General features: G+C 41.0%; 2 protein-coding genes across 32 annotated transcripts in view; one reads left to right on the top strand and one right to left on the bottom strand.

Annotated features, from left to right (window-relative positions):
* LARP1B (La ribonucleoprotein 1B) overlaps positions 1-14,437 on the bottom strand; it is a 130,159-nt gene extending 115,722 nt beyond the window's left edge. For 22 of the 31 annotated variants that reach the window (XR_012012821.1, XR_012012817.1, XR_012012815.1 and 19 more), the window contains exons 1-4: positions 13,545-13,749; positions 4,173-4,231; positions 3,695-3,754; positions 1,670-1,844 (exon numbers count right to left, since the gene is read on the bottom strand). Coding sequence is in view for 25 of the 31 variants with exons in the window: in XM_072788430.1 (XP_072644531.1) it covers positions 1,670-1,844; positions 3,695-3,736 (217 nt within the window). In the remaining 6 variants the exon portion in view is untranslated. Of the gene's footprint in view, positions 1-1,669; positions 1,845-3,694; positions 3,755-4,172; positions 4,232-13,178; positions 13,338-13,544; positions 13,750-14,298 lie in introns of those variants that run through there. The other 9 variants (XM_072788438.1, XM_072788437.1, XM_072788435.1 and 6 more) reach the window with 4 other exon arrangements.
* Positions 14,288-14,614, top strand: part of MFSD8 (major facilitator superfamily domain containing 8) — a 126,381-nt gene continuing 126,054 nt past the window's right edge. The window contains exon 1 of the mRNA XM_072788452.1: positions 14,288-14,428. The gene's annotated coding sequence lies outside the window, so the exon portion shown is untranslated. The remainder of the gene's footprint in view (positions 14,429-14,614) is intronic.

Here is a 14,614-nt window from a genome sequence, read left to right on the forward strand (position 1 = left end):
CTGGAGTCCTGAGATCGAATTCCACATTGGGCTCCCTGCATGGAGCCTGCTTCTCCCTCTGCCTATGTCTCTGCCACTCTCTCTCTCTCTCTCTGTCTCTCATGAATAAATAAAATCTTAAAAAAAAAAGATAAAAAGATGTGTGCTCTAAGGAGAGTCAATTCATGACTCTTAAATTTATATATAAAAACCTGGATTTGGGGATGCCTGGCTTTCTCAATCAGTAGAACAGCAACTCTTGATCTTGGGGTTGTGAGTTCAAGACCCATATTGAGTGTAGAGATTACTTAAAAATAAAATTAAAAAACAAAACCAATCTTTCCTTCAGAGGTGCCTGGGTAACTCAGTAGTTGAGCATCTGCCTCTGCTCAGGGCATGATCCTGAAGTCCTGGGATTCAGTCCTGCATCAGGCCTCCCGCAGGGAGCCTGCTTCTCCTTCTGCCTATGTCTCTTGTTTCTTTCTTTCTGTCTCTCATAAAGAACATCTTTTAATTAATTAATTAATTAATTAAAAACTTGGGGGCAGCCCCAGTGGCTCATGGGCAGCCCTGGTGGCTCAGCGGTTTAGCGCCACCTTCAGTCCAGGGCGTGATCCTGGAGACCCGGGATCAAGTCCCATGTCAGGCTCCTTGCATGGAGCCTGCTTCTCCCTCTGCCTGTGTGTCTCTGTCTGCCTCTCTCTCTCTTGCTGTGTCTCTCATGAATAAATAAATTAAAAAAAAAATACTTGGATTTTATTGTTGGCTGATCAGTTTTAACTGAAAGCAATTAAAGGGACACCTGGGTGGCTCAGTGGTTGGGCAGTTGCCTTCGGCTCAGGTCATGATTCCAGAGTCCCGGGATCGAGGGCTCTCTGCATGGAGCCTGCTTCTCCCCCTGCCTGTGTCTCTGCCTCTCTCTCTCTCTCTGTCTCTCATGAATAAATAGATAAAAATCTTAAAAAGAAAAATAATATATCTAAAAAAATTTTTTTAAAGAACATACCTATGCCCATCTCTCTACGTGCAACTTCATTCTATACTTACATAGAATACAAGTCAAATGCAAAAAAGGAAAGCCTAATAGTTCAAGAATGTTACAAAAGCAAATCAGTTACCATTGCAGATGGTATCCTGGAGAAATCTAATAAAATACCCATTGGTGACTAATAGGAACCAACTGATTAATTCTTCATTACTACAACTTTCTTCAAAAAATTAAAATCAAAATGAAGATAAATTGCCATTTGCAACAACAGGCATTATGCTAAGTGAAACAGTCAGAAAAATACAGTATAATCTTAATTACATGTGTAATCTAAAAGGGCAGAGTTCACAGAAACCGAAAGTAGACTGGTGGTTGCCAGGGGTGGGAGAAATGATATAGGTGGTCAAGAGGTACAACCTTCCAGTTATAAGACAAATAAGTTCTGGAGATGTAAATAATATACAGCATGATGACTATGTATTTGAAAGTTGCTAAGAGATAAGATCTTAAAAGTACTCATCATAAGAAAAAAAATTATGACTGGAAGAGGACAGATATTAACTAAAATTGTGAAAATCATTTCACAATTTATACATATATCAAACCATTGTGTTTGTGTATCTTAAACTATACAATGACATGTATCAATTATTTCTCAATAAAACTTCTGGGAAAAAAAAGCAAAGTTTTAGAGGAACTAACCTCTCTTTCGTTGATTACTTGACTGAGCCTCATCCTCACTGGCATTTTCACCAGGACCATCTAATTTTGTTTCCCGGCTTTCTTTGCTCTCACTGTTAATTCTCTTTTCAACCTTGTCTTCTCTTTCTTTTCTATTTTGTGGTTTCTTATTTCCTTGGCTGATGACACTGTGACACTGCAAAAAGTTTTTCTGAATGAAGTAATATCCATGAACATTTTCACTAACATATCCAAAAATTTGTGCTTAGTCAACCTTTTCTAAATACTGTAAAACAAATAACAACTTTTACCAAAAACTACTTTTCAAAAGATACTGTTAAAAGTCAAGCTACAGATTGGGAGAAAATATCTGCTAAGTATTTGATGAAGTACTTGGATCCCAAGTACATAATGCTGTGTCAAAATGCAGTAATAAGAAAACAACCCCATTTTTTAAAAAATGGGCTACAACTGAACAGACACTTCAACAAATGATATATAGATAGCAAATGTAAATGGAAAGGTACTTGGCATCATTCATTAGTCAGAGAAATGCAAATTAAAACTACAGTGTGATAGCACCACACATCTAATAGAATTAGATTAAAAAACTAACTACACTGAATATTAGTGAAGCTGAGACACAACTGGAATTCTTATACACTGTTGGTGGGAATGAAGTTTAGTAGTTTCTGAAAAAGCTAAACAAATAGCTACCACACAATCCAGTCATTCTGTTCCTAGTTATTTACCCAAGAAAAAAGGACAGAATATATCCATGCAAAATTTTGTACACAAATGTTCATACAGCAGCTTCATTTTTAACAGCCAAAAATGAATACAAATATCCATTCATAGATGAACAAACAGCATTTCATTCATAAAATGAAATAATACTCAGCAGTCAATAAGGAATGAATTTCTGATACACATTAACGACATACATAAATCTCAAAGTATTCAAACTAAGTGAAAGCCAGGGGGAAAATTCATATTATAGGACTCCAGTTACATAAAATTTTAAGAAATGAAAATTAATTATAAGTAACACAAAGCATATCAGTGATTGCCTGGGTTGATGGGTGGAATATGACAGGGAGAATTATAATAAAGGAGTGTGAAGAAGCTTTTGAGGTAACGGTTAGGTCCATTATCGTGATTTTGGTGATGGTTTCACAGGTATACATAGGTCAAAACTTATCAAATTGTATACTTCATGTGCAGTTTATTATATGTTATTTATACACTAATTAAAGCTGTTTAAATATATTATCTACAACTACAAAGCAATACTGTACAAATTAAAAATAGGAAAGTGTAGTATCAAATGAAAAAATGTAACCAGATAACTATATATGGTAACCCTCCTCTTAAAAGCCCCTGATAGAGTATGTCAGAACCATCTTTTAGTTTCTTTCATAGTTTAAAAGTCCATTCATTGAACACTTGATTTGATATATACACATATAACATATATGTATATAATTAGCACTTCAATACATATTAAAAAGATTATATCAAAAAACATAGCAAATTCTGAAACAAAACAGGCTTCAAATTAGATTCATATTAAAAATTAATCTCTTTTGGGGTACCTGGGTGGCTCAGTCCACTGAGTACCCAACTCTTGATTTCAGCTCAGGTCATGATCTCATGGTAGTAGAATCAAGCATGCTTTAGGCTCTGAACTCAGCAAGGAATCTGCTTGAGAGTCTCTCTGTCCCTCCCCAACCTCCGTATATGGGAGGCTCTGTATCTCTCAAATAAATAAATCTTTAAAAAAATTAATCTCTTTAATTGTAAGCATTACATTAAGATAACAGCATGGCAATCACCCTTCCAAATGTAAGAACACCTCCTGAGAATACAATCAGATGAAGACAATGTGATAAATAAAACCAAGTATCTGAAAAATGGGTTCATAAGAAAAGTTCTCAGCACTTCTTTATTAATGTAATTCCCTAAATCTGAAGTAAAATAAATTCTGCATGTTGAAATGAGAATATTTTCCCTTTATTAAGAAAAAAGCCTTAAAGCAATACTCACTCCAGTGTTCACTAATTCACTTGGTGTTGGCCAATTCGCCATATCGCTGAAATCACTAGCCTAAGAAGTAATAAATAAGTGTTACATCTGCAAATTAGAAATCTTATGTAGAAAGAATATTTTCTAAAAGTGAAAGCAATTTTAAAAATTACCTACATACAATTATATGCAGGCATTTGCCAAATTAATTCAAAAGCTTCTCCAAATAACAGAACACTGAAATAACAATGCTTGGGTCTTATGATCCAACTTCAAGCACTATTTAATGAAGCTGACTACAGTGACTTACATAGGATAACGAAACAAATTAATATACACAGAATTTGACAAAGGCTACAACTCTCTAGTATATCGTATAACAACTTTAACCTAACATCAGTGATACAACTAAAAGAAAAGTACACAGTAATCTAAAAGTTTCTAACATATCAATTTTCAAAATCAATACAGCTAAGAAGTATTTCATGTAAAAACATACCTTGTTGGATTTCTTTGTCTTGAGTTTTCCTGCTTTTATAATTTTAGGGGAACTGAGCTCTAAAAACAACAACAACAACAACAACAAAAACCATGCAGAATTGGTCTTACAACCACTTAATTCAACATATTAACTATTATATCAATTTCAGTAAGCCAGTGTTGTCATCATTTCCAACAAAACTCAAAGTTCTGAGAGAAATTTTTAACAAGAAATCAACTATAATTCAAACATAGATTCAAATTGGTCTTCAGTGTTCAAATCAAAAGTAAGAAATATCAGTTTAAACTGCTTGACCAATCATTTCTCTCACAGAATACAACAGGAAAAAATCAGAAATATAACATGTTTCAATACAGTAAAGTTAGGAACTCACTTTCCAAAGGGATACATTTTGCTATACAATTCATATATTGACATTCATCAAGGACAATCCAGACAATAAATCAGAAGACTTCAAACAAGGATAACATGTTTGACAATCATAATAGGTTGTATATAGGTAAAGTCATAAAAAATAAAAGTTTGTACAAAACTATCATAGTATTACCACGTGTCCCCATCTTATTTAAGACAGTAGTTGACAACAGAGACTGACTCTCTAAATCAAAACTTTACATTGTCTTTTAGTTTTTGGTTCATTAGTTAGCAACTAGATGGTATATCACCTACTGAACATAATCTAAAGTAAATATTGAAAAGCAGAATAAACTTGGGATCTGTTATCTACAAAAAAACATAATAATCCAGCAAAAATGAACCCATAAAATCATGACATTGACCAATTCATAGAATGAAGCAATCTTTGAGTTAAAACTCAAAAGCGGGGCAGCCCCGTGGCACAGCGGCTTAGCGCCACCTGCAGCCTGGGGTCTGATCCTGGAGACCCAGGATTGAGTCCCATGTCGGGCTCCCTGCATGGAGCCTGCTTCTCTTTCTGCCTCTTTCTATGAATAAATAAATAAAATCTTAAAAAAAAAAAAATCAAAAGCAGGGATCCCTGGGTGGCGCAGCGGTTTGGCGCCTGCCTTTGGCCCAGGGCGCGATCCTGGAGACCCGGGATCGAATCCCACGTCAGGCTCCCGGTGCATGGAGCCTGCTTCTCCCTCTGCCTGTGTCTCTGCCTCTCTCTCTCTCTCTCTCTCTCTGTGACTATCATAAATAAATTAAATTTAAAAAAATCAAAAGCAGATTTTTAAAAAGAATACTTATCAAAGGAAGAAGGATGGAGGATTAAGATGTTACCAGGGATGGACATACAAGGATCTGGAGTATTACAGTAATTCTATTCCTAAACCAGGATAACAAGTACCCAAATATTTCTTTCATTTTTCTTTATACTTAAAGTACACCTATATATGTGTAAGTGTATGCACATGTGTAAACGTGCATAAGGATAAACATTTCATTAAGAAAAATTAAATACAAGAATATGGGTAAATAGGGCATAAAATGGGGACAGGAAAAAATCTAATTTAATAGAGAACAGTATTTGCCTGAACATTATCTAGAATTTGAATGAATTATGTTCTACATATACTATTTACCTTTTATGAAAATCATACAATATAGGACATTTACGGGACTTTCCCTTCAACAAGGTGGAAAACATGTCCCAAAATACTGCTAAGTCAAGTAAATTAAGTATCTGGTAGTTACAAAATAAGCCTTATACAAAATATTTGATGTAATGTTAAGTAATAAGGGAGAGGGCACACAAGCAGATTTTATTTAGCTTTATTACAAATCAATTAGACATTAACAATCACAAAATTAAGGTCAGAAACTAAAGATAAAAAATTATTCTGACCACATAAAAATCAACTTTTTAACTTTGTTACTAAACGACACAATTAAGTTACTAACAAAATTTTTAAAGATACTTGAACATGATAGAAAATTAACCTCTTGATTTAAAAACCAATATGGTTCCATATTCTACTCAGACATGGATTATAACATCCAGCTAAAAGATAATAAATAAGTTGGGAAGGAATACTTATTTCTTTGCACATTTAGAAATTTTAAAATGAGATTTTGATTTCTACAAATTATTTTGGACTCAAAATCTTTAAGTTTTCTTTAAATTTTAATCCCTCAATTTATGTCTTGTAAAAAATCACTAAGCTGTACACCCTGAAACTAACATAGCATTAGTACTATACTCAAAATACCATAATTTAAAAAAATACAAATGGGGCACCTGGGTGGTCCAGTGGTTGAGCATCTGCCTTTGGCTCGGGTCATAACCCGGGGTTCTGGGATCCAGTTCCGCATCAGGCTCCCTTTGGGGAGGCTGCTTCTCCTCCTGCCTATATCTCTGCCTCTCTGTGTCTCTCATGAATAAATATTTTTTAAAGTATTTTATTTATTCATGAGAGACAGAGAGAGAGAGAGACAGAGACACTGGCAGAGGGAGAAGCAGGCTCCACACATGGAGCCCAACGTGGGACTTGATCCCTGGACTCCAGGATCACGCCCTGGGCCAAAGGCAGATGCTTAACTGCTGAGCCACCCAGGCGTCCCTAAATAAAATCTTTAAAAGAAAAAAATACAAATGGCCAAACATAAAATGGCATTCAATTGCACTAGTAAAGAAATGTAAACTAAAACAAAATACTTTTTACCTATTATATTGACAAAAGAGAATGCTAAGTATTGGCCAGTCTACAAAGAAATGGACGTTTCTCAGGGCAACTTGGATGGCTCAGTGGGTTAAGTGTCTTCCTTTGGCTCAGGTCTTGATTCCAGTGTCCTGGAAAATCTAGCCCAGTGGGGAGCCTTCTCCTTCTGCCCCTCCCCCTGCTTGTGCTTGCTCTAACTCTGTCAAATAAAATCTTAAAAAAAAAAAAAAAAAGAAGGAGGAGGAGGAAATGGACATTTCTCTCATGCTGTCGTTAAAAGTGTAAAATAGCATACTCTTCCCAGGATAATCTGTCATTTAAAATACATATAACTTTTAATAATGCAATTCTATTTCTGGGAAATTACCTGGGAAGCAAGACAAAGTACAAAGATGTCTGTATAAAATGAAAGAAGCCCATCAGGTTTTAAAAAATAGTTTACAAAAATAGGACCGGTAAAACAAGCCTAAGAATGGTAATTTTAACTAAGAGTTTCCCATGTTTCAACTAAAATGGAGGAAATTGACCTGGATATTTATAGAGAAAACCTAAGACTGAAAACGCAAGCCAGTCTAGAAAATTAAAAAGTTAAAATTAAAATATATTATGCATACATTGTTTTCCAAATAGGTAAAACCTAAGAAATAAATTTAAACTGCTAATGGCTTCAAACATATACCTAAGTATACATGAACAGTACGTGATCTTCATATTTCTATTTTTCAAATAGCACTAGTGAGACACTAGACTAGTGCAACTTTTTGAGTAATATTCCAGTATCTTTAAATCGTTATTCTTTAACTCTGGGAATCTATAAGCTATAACCTGTAAACCTCAACTGATATGGAAAACTATCCATTTTAAGGTCTTAGACACAGGAAACAATAACTGCAACACTATTATCTAGTCAGGTAGATGCAACATCTTCAATTGTTAACAGTGATTTATTGTGCACAGTTAGGATCAAAATCCCTCGTTATTCAAACTGTGATACGTCAATCAGGATCACTGACATCATCTATGAACTTACTAAAAATACAGAATATCAAGTCCTACAGAATCAGATCTGCATTTGAACAAGACCCAAAGTGGAGGGACGCCTGGGTGGCTCAGCGGTTGAGCATCTGCCTTGGCTTAGGCCATGATTCCGGAGTCCCAGCCCGGCATCCCAGCCCAGGATCGAGTTCCACCTCTCAGCCTCTCTCTGCCTCTCTCCCTGTCTCTCTCATGAATAAATAAAATCTTAAAAAAAAAAAAAACAAAGTGGATTCCTAAATGCATTAAAATTTGAGAGTCACTAGTATAATCTCTTCTCTTTAAAGACTGACTCTATGTCTAACACCATAAGATGTCTGTTACAGCAAGATGACATTTGGTTATAATTTTTTTAAAGCCAGATTTTTTTTATCAAATTAATAAAGTCCACAAATTGAGTACCATTTAAATGAAAGCCATTGCTGTGGACAATATACAAACAACAAGAAGACAGCTTTTGCCTCAAAGAACATTACAAACTGGAAGAAGAGATAAAAAATGAGAATATGTAATCCCAGTACAAGACACTGAAGGATAATTTCTGTGAGAGATATGGAATATTAAGGGAGAGCAGCTTAGAGAGGTCAAGAAGACTACATAAAGGAGTCAGCATTTGAATTTGTTTTTCAAGGATAAACAGAATTAAAACAAAGGGAATGATGATGAGCAAAACCTTAACAGGCAAGAAAACATAAGGCATTTAATCCAAAACAAAGAGTACACAGAAGGGTACATAAACAAAAAGAAGCAAAAGGCTAGAAAACTAGGGTAAGACGGGACACATTACAGGTTCCCTCCCAATTTAAGTATTCTCTTAAACCAATGTGTAGGATATTTAAATAGTTGGGGGGGGGGGGCGTGCAACGACACAGGGACAATTTTACTTTAATTTTCATAACTATAATCTTTAGCAAAGTTTTAATTAAGCAAATGTACTGATAATTACCAATATTTCACATAATTTTATATTTAAGGGAGAAATATAGTAAAATGCCATTTTGCTACAGTGAGTGCTTTTAAAAAAACTACTTCTTATTACTCTAAAAGTGAGAGAATCAACTTGTACAGTCACTTTAGAGAGCAAATTGTCAAGTAATACCCTATAACCTAACAATTCCAATTTTCATCATCTATCCTAGAGAAAGTCCGACATATCCACAAGAGGTATGTAATTTTTAAAGTAGGTTCCATGCTTGGTGAGGGGCTTGAACTCACTACCTCAAGATCTACCACCTGAGCCAGTCAGGGGTCCCCAAACTCAGTTATTGTAAAGAGAAAAAAACAATAGGGTCAATCAACTTTCAATCAACTTTAAATGAAAAAATGGAGGATGATATTAAGTTCTAAACACATTTGCAATACACTATGTTTGAAAGTAACTATATAGAAAGGTCTGAAATATATATTCAGTAAACAAGTAGCACCACTTATCTCTTTTCTTTAAGATTTTATTTATTTATTCATGAGAGACAGAGAGAGAGAGGCAGAGACATAGGCAGAGAGAGAAGCAGGCTCCATTCAGGGAGCCCGATGTGGGACTCGATCCCAGGACTCCAGGAGCATGCCCTGCGCCAGAGGCAGGCACTCAACTGCTGAGCCACCCAGGGGTCCCTGATTATCACTTTTCTTGAAGACATCTATAGTTCTGTTTTTACAAGGAGAATGTATTTATGTATCATTTACATAACTTATTTAAAATGTTTTTAGGGTAATAATAAAGCTTATTTGTGGTTTCTGGGAAGCAGACTTTAAGAAAAAGTCGAAAAAAAAAAAAAGAAAAGACAAGAGCTGAGGAGGTCAGAGAAGATCAAGGATGAAAAACATGGGAAAAAAATCAGTGTATAGAATGTCTTCATGGAGTAAAAATGCTGAAATTATATTAGACAGCTGAATTTTGATATGCTGAATGCAGCCATAACTACTGGTAAAAAAATCAATAAATCCCATATTGTGGGGCACCTGTGTGGCTCAGTGGTTGAGCAACTGTTTTTGGCTCAGGGTGTGATCCCAGGATCCAGGATCAAGTCCCACATCAGAGGGAGCTTGCTTCTCCTTCTGCCTATGTCTCTGCTTCTCTGTGTCTCTCATGACTAAATAAAAATCTTTTAAAAAAATAAAAACACAAAATTGCATATTGTGATTTTAATGCAGGTCTCCAACAAAACAATTGAACTACTTTAAACAAGGACAGGACAGACAGCAGGACAATCCCTTCTGGTCTCTTGACTGAATTCAACACTGTTGTGACACTGTTCTAGGCCTCCTGGATAAGCCAGGCTCCGGTTGAAAAGAAGGCCTTATCTAGTTTAAGAGGAAGAGCTATACATAAGCCAAAACGATCCTACAAGTGGAATAAGGTGTCTCACAAGGGCTGAAAGAAGCAAAAACAATTCGCTTGCAGTTCAATCAGAACTGTAGTTTCTAACAGGGAAAATTCATGATTATCTGTCCTGAAATAATCCCCTTCATGTCCTATGTTTCTATCTCTGATAATAAACTTTTATTTTGTTTGTAATAAAATTATGTGAATGGAATCCCTATGTATCTTTAAGAGAGTGACAGTAAATCCAGGTTTGGCCAGGACAAGCATGGTTTAAGTCTATTATTCCAACATAATATCCTTCTCTTTGCCTCTACAATATCCTGGTTTGTCGGATAAATTACATAGGCCCTTTACTAACAGATTATTGCTATTTTGTACCTACTCTGAACCTTAAAGGTCCTCTGCTATTTCATTGTTGCAAATTTGCTTAGGAGAATAGGAAGCCAAGGGGGGAGGTGGGGGGGTTATGGATGACACTATGTTATTAACTAGAAGAAATGAATACACCCATTTCATTCATTTACAGGGCTCAGACAAATTGCCAGAAGTCAACTAGCTAGTTGGTAACAATATCTGCACTAGAACCCAAGTCTCTCAAAACAGTGCATTTCTAGACCATAATCTCTAAATTACTCAACTACAAATAGAAGTTGTGGTAGAACAGCCGGCATTGGGGAGAGTTTATAAAGTTACTACTCAACTCCAAGTAGTGAAAAATGGTATGCCTGTAAAGCACAGAATGGATTCCAAGAATAGAAAGAACTGCCTAGGGACGCATGGGTGGCTCAGTGGTTGAGCGTCTGCCTTCCGTTCAGGGCGTGATCCCAGGGTCCAGGATTGGGTCCCACATCGGGCTCCTTGCCGGGAACCTGCTTCTCCCTCTGCCTATGTTTCTGCCTCTCTCTCTGTGTGTCTCTCATGAATAAAAATAAAATCTTGAAAGAAAGAAAGGAAGAAAAAGAAACTACCTACAATGAAACATCAACAAAACTGAAATTCCCCTGAGCCACATATAACTGAAATATCACCTTGTTCTTAACCTCCATCAAAGACTAAGATCCCCAATGAAGGCACCTGAGGTTACTTGAACTGTTACTTTTCAAAAGGACATTTCCAATTAGAATTCCTGAGTCTTACCTTGAAAGTTTTAAAACCTGTCAAATTAACTTTACATTCAAAAGACAGTTCATTTTTGGGGTAGTTCACTGAATATAAATTATAATTGTGCGTAAGTCTAAAAGTAGGGAGCTTGGACAGCCCATTAACATTCATTAGGGCTTTCTCTTTGCTAAATTAATGGAGATAATGCTTTATGATTTTCGTTTGCTTGAGTTAGTGATAGTAGTAAACAGATTAAAAAAAAACAGATCTTTATAGCTAGAAGAGAATGGCCATTATATTGAGAGCAAATTTCTAGGCAGTTTTTTCTGCAAGTGCCAAAATTTATCATGAATGATGAGTAAGTATTACCATGTCAAAGCCAAAGAAATCAACACTTCTCACTCTACTGGAGTTCCTCTTAAGAAATGTTAATATACCTGCAAATAATGTATTTATAGCAATCCCTCTACAGTTATACCACATCCTTTAATTCACTTGATCCTCGTAAACCTGTACACATGCTCATTTTCCCCATTTTATTAACCTTTAAGAAAAAAAGTGAAGATTTGCAATAGTTATAATTTCTATATAAAAAGTTCAAGGGACGCCTGGCTGGGGTAGCGGTTAAGTGCCTGCCTTCAGCCCACGGCGTGGTCCTGGACGCCCGGGATCGAGTCCCACATCGGGTTTCCTGCGTGGAGCCTAATTCTCCCTCTGCCTGTGTCTCTGCCTCTTTCTGTGTCTCTCATCAATAAATAAATATTAGGGGAAAAAAGTTAAAGGGATGCCTGGGTGGCTCAGCGGTTAAGCCTGCTTTTGGCCCAGGGGTATGATCCTGGAGACCCGGTGAGTGAAAGTGAGTACCGCACAGTAGGTAAGCACACAGCCTGGAACCAGACTGCCTGGCTTTGAGTCCCATTTAAAATGGTTTCTATCCCATACGGATGATTGTGAAGAATAAATGTAAAACGGAGCCTGCTTCTCCCTCTGCCTGTGTCTCTGCCTCTCTCTCTGTGTGTCTCTCATGAATAAATAAATAAAATCTTTAAAAAAAAAAGTGTGCTGGATACATAGCATGTTCTACGTGTTAGCTAGTAGTTAGTAATATTAATTAACTGTGCACATATTACATTTTATTTATTTATTTTTTTTAAGTAGGCTCCATGCCCAGCGTGGTGCCCAATGCTTGGTTCACACTGACGACTGTGCGATCAAGACCCGAGCTCAGATCAAGAATTGGACACCGGGCAGCCCGGGTGGCTCAGCGGTTTAGCACCTGCCTTCGGCCCAGGGCGTGATCCTGGGGACCCTGGATCTAGTCCTGCCTGGGGCTCCCTGCGCGGAGCCTGCTCCTCCCTCTGCCTGTGTCTCTGCCCCCCTCTCTCTCTCTCTGTGGGTCACTCATGAATAAATAAATAAAATCTTAAAAAAAACAAAGTTCAATGAACTTACTAAAACTTAATTTAGAAAATGAAACTAGGAGACAACTGCCTTTTGCGTTGTTTAGCACGTTCATTAAACTCAAACATTAAAACTACGACCGAGATGGAAGCACCCGGGGCCGCACCGCGCGGTCCTCTCCCCTAGGAGGGCGGGGACTGCCCTCTACCTAGCGCGCGACCCGCCTCCCGCGTCCACTATCCTCGGTCCGATCTATTTTCCGCCACAATCATGATTCCGAGCATTCTGTCAGCAGCATTACTATGAACGATCTCTTGTTTCAAAAACGGAGGGTTTCAGCTTACCAGTGATTTCACCACCACCACCACCACCACAACAAAAAAAATCACAATCTCACTTCCACTTCTCAATCCCCTTGCTCCGACTCGCTTCGCCCACCCCCCCACCCCACCCCACCCCCACCCCCTTTTTTTTCCTACAAGTCCACGAAAACTTTCCCATAGGACCAACTGCACCATCTACCTGAAGTCGGCTCTCCCGGGTCACTATGCCGCTGGGGGGAGGGGAGGCGGGGAGGCAGGGGGAGGCGGGGGGAGGCGGGGGGAGCAGACCTCGAGGGAGGCCGCGCCAGCCCCGCGCCGCGGCTGCGAACCTCCCGCAGTGCCCCCACCCGTCAAGGAGAACCCGAGGTCCCACCTCTTCCTGCCGCTCCCTTCCCAGATGTCCATTTATGTAAATAGGCAGCGTGAATGACACCTTGGAACAGAACACCTCCGAGTGACAGGGAGAGGCGGCCCGCCCCTCCCCCAGCCCCACGACCGCCTCTGCAGCCGCGAGAAATCCCCCCTGCACACACCCTCCCAGCGCCCGCCGCCCAAAACCACAGACCTGCCTCCAGGGTTTCCAGGGGGCACGGCGGCGGCCCCGTCCCGGCAGGGGACAGGTGCTGGGGAGGCTTTTTGGTCCAGGGGTTCTCTTTAGGCGGCGGCGGCGGCGGCGGCGGCGGCGGCGGCTGCAGCTTTTCCTCCCGGCCGGCCGCCGCCTCCTCCTCCAGGGCGTCCTCCGCCCGCGGGGCCCTCGGGAAGGGTGGCGGGGCTCCCCCGCCCGAGGGGCCCCCGGCGCCGCGCGCCTTGCGCGCCAGGTGCAAAGCCAGGGGTCGCACGGGCACGGCCGCCTGCGGCACGCTGCGCCCCAGCACCAGCGCCGGCGACGGCTCTCCCCGCGCCCCCGCGCTGATGGCTGTCGCGGCCTCCTCGCCCTCGCGTCCGGGCGCCGTTACCAACAGCGACTCCTTCTCGGCGGCCACCGCGGGGGGCTCCTCCCGGGGCCGAGCGGCGGGCACCGCCGACATGGTCCCCTGGCCCCAGCCGCCCCAGCCAGGGGGGGCCCGCGGCCAGGGAGCCCGACTGCCCGTCTCTCCGCCGGGGAAGCGACCGGCTCCGGCCTGGGGCACAGAACCCAAAAGCCCGGCCGCCGCCGCCGCCGCCGCCGCCGCCGCCACCGCCGTGCAGCGCCCGGCGCGCCGCCCCTCCCCGCGTGGAACGGAGCGCTAACCGCCCGCCGCCCAGCCCGCCTCGCAGGCTCACGCTCCGAGCCAGCCAGCAAGCGCCGGGCGCCGCAGCCGGGAGCCGCGAGCCCTCACCTGGCGCAGGCAGCGGCGCAGGCGAGGCGAGGCGAGGCGAGGCAGGCGAGGCAGGCGAGGCAGGCGAGGCAGGCGAGCAGGGGCCGGGAGACCTCTAGCGGAGCGCAGCGGGCGCGTGCCCGCACAGCCGGTAACTGCTCCCGGGGGTGGAGGCGGGGGGCGGGGAAGGGGCGGGCCCGGTGGGCGGGGCGAGGCCGTGGGGGCGGGGCGGGGCGGGGCGGGGCCTCCCGGGCGGCGTGACGTGGCCGCTCCCCGGCTCCCGCCGTCGCCAGGCCGCCGCCCGCGCTGCCTGACTGACGAGCCCGCCCGGGTGCCG

The sequence above is a fragment of the Canis lupus genome, chromosome 20, assembly GCF_048164855.1.
Source record: "Canis lupus baileyi chromosome 20, mCanLup2.hap1, whole genome shotgun sequence".
NCBI lineage: Eukaryota > Metazoa > Chordata > Mammalia > Carnivora > Canidae > Canis > Canis lupus.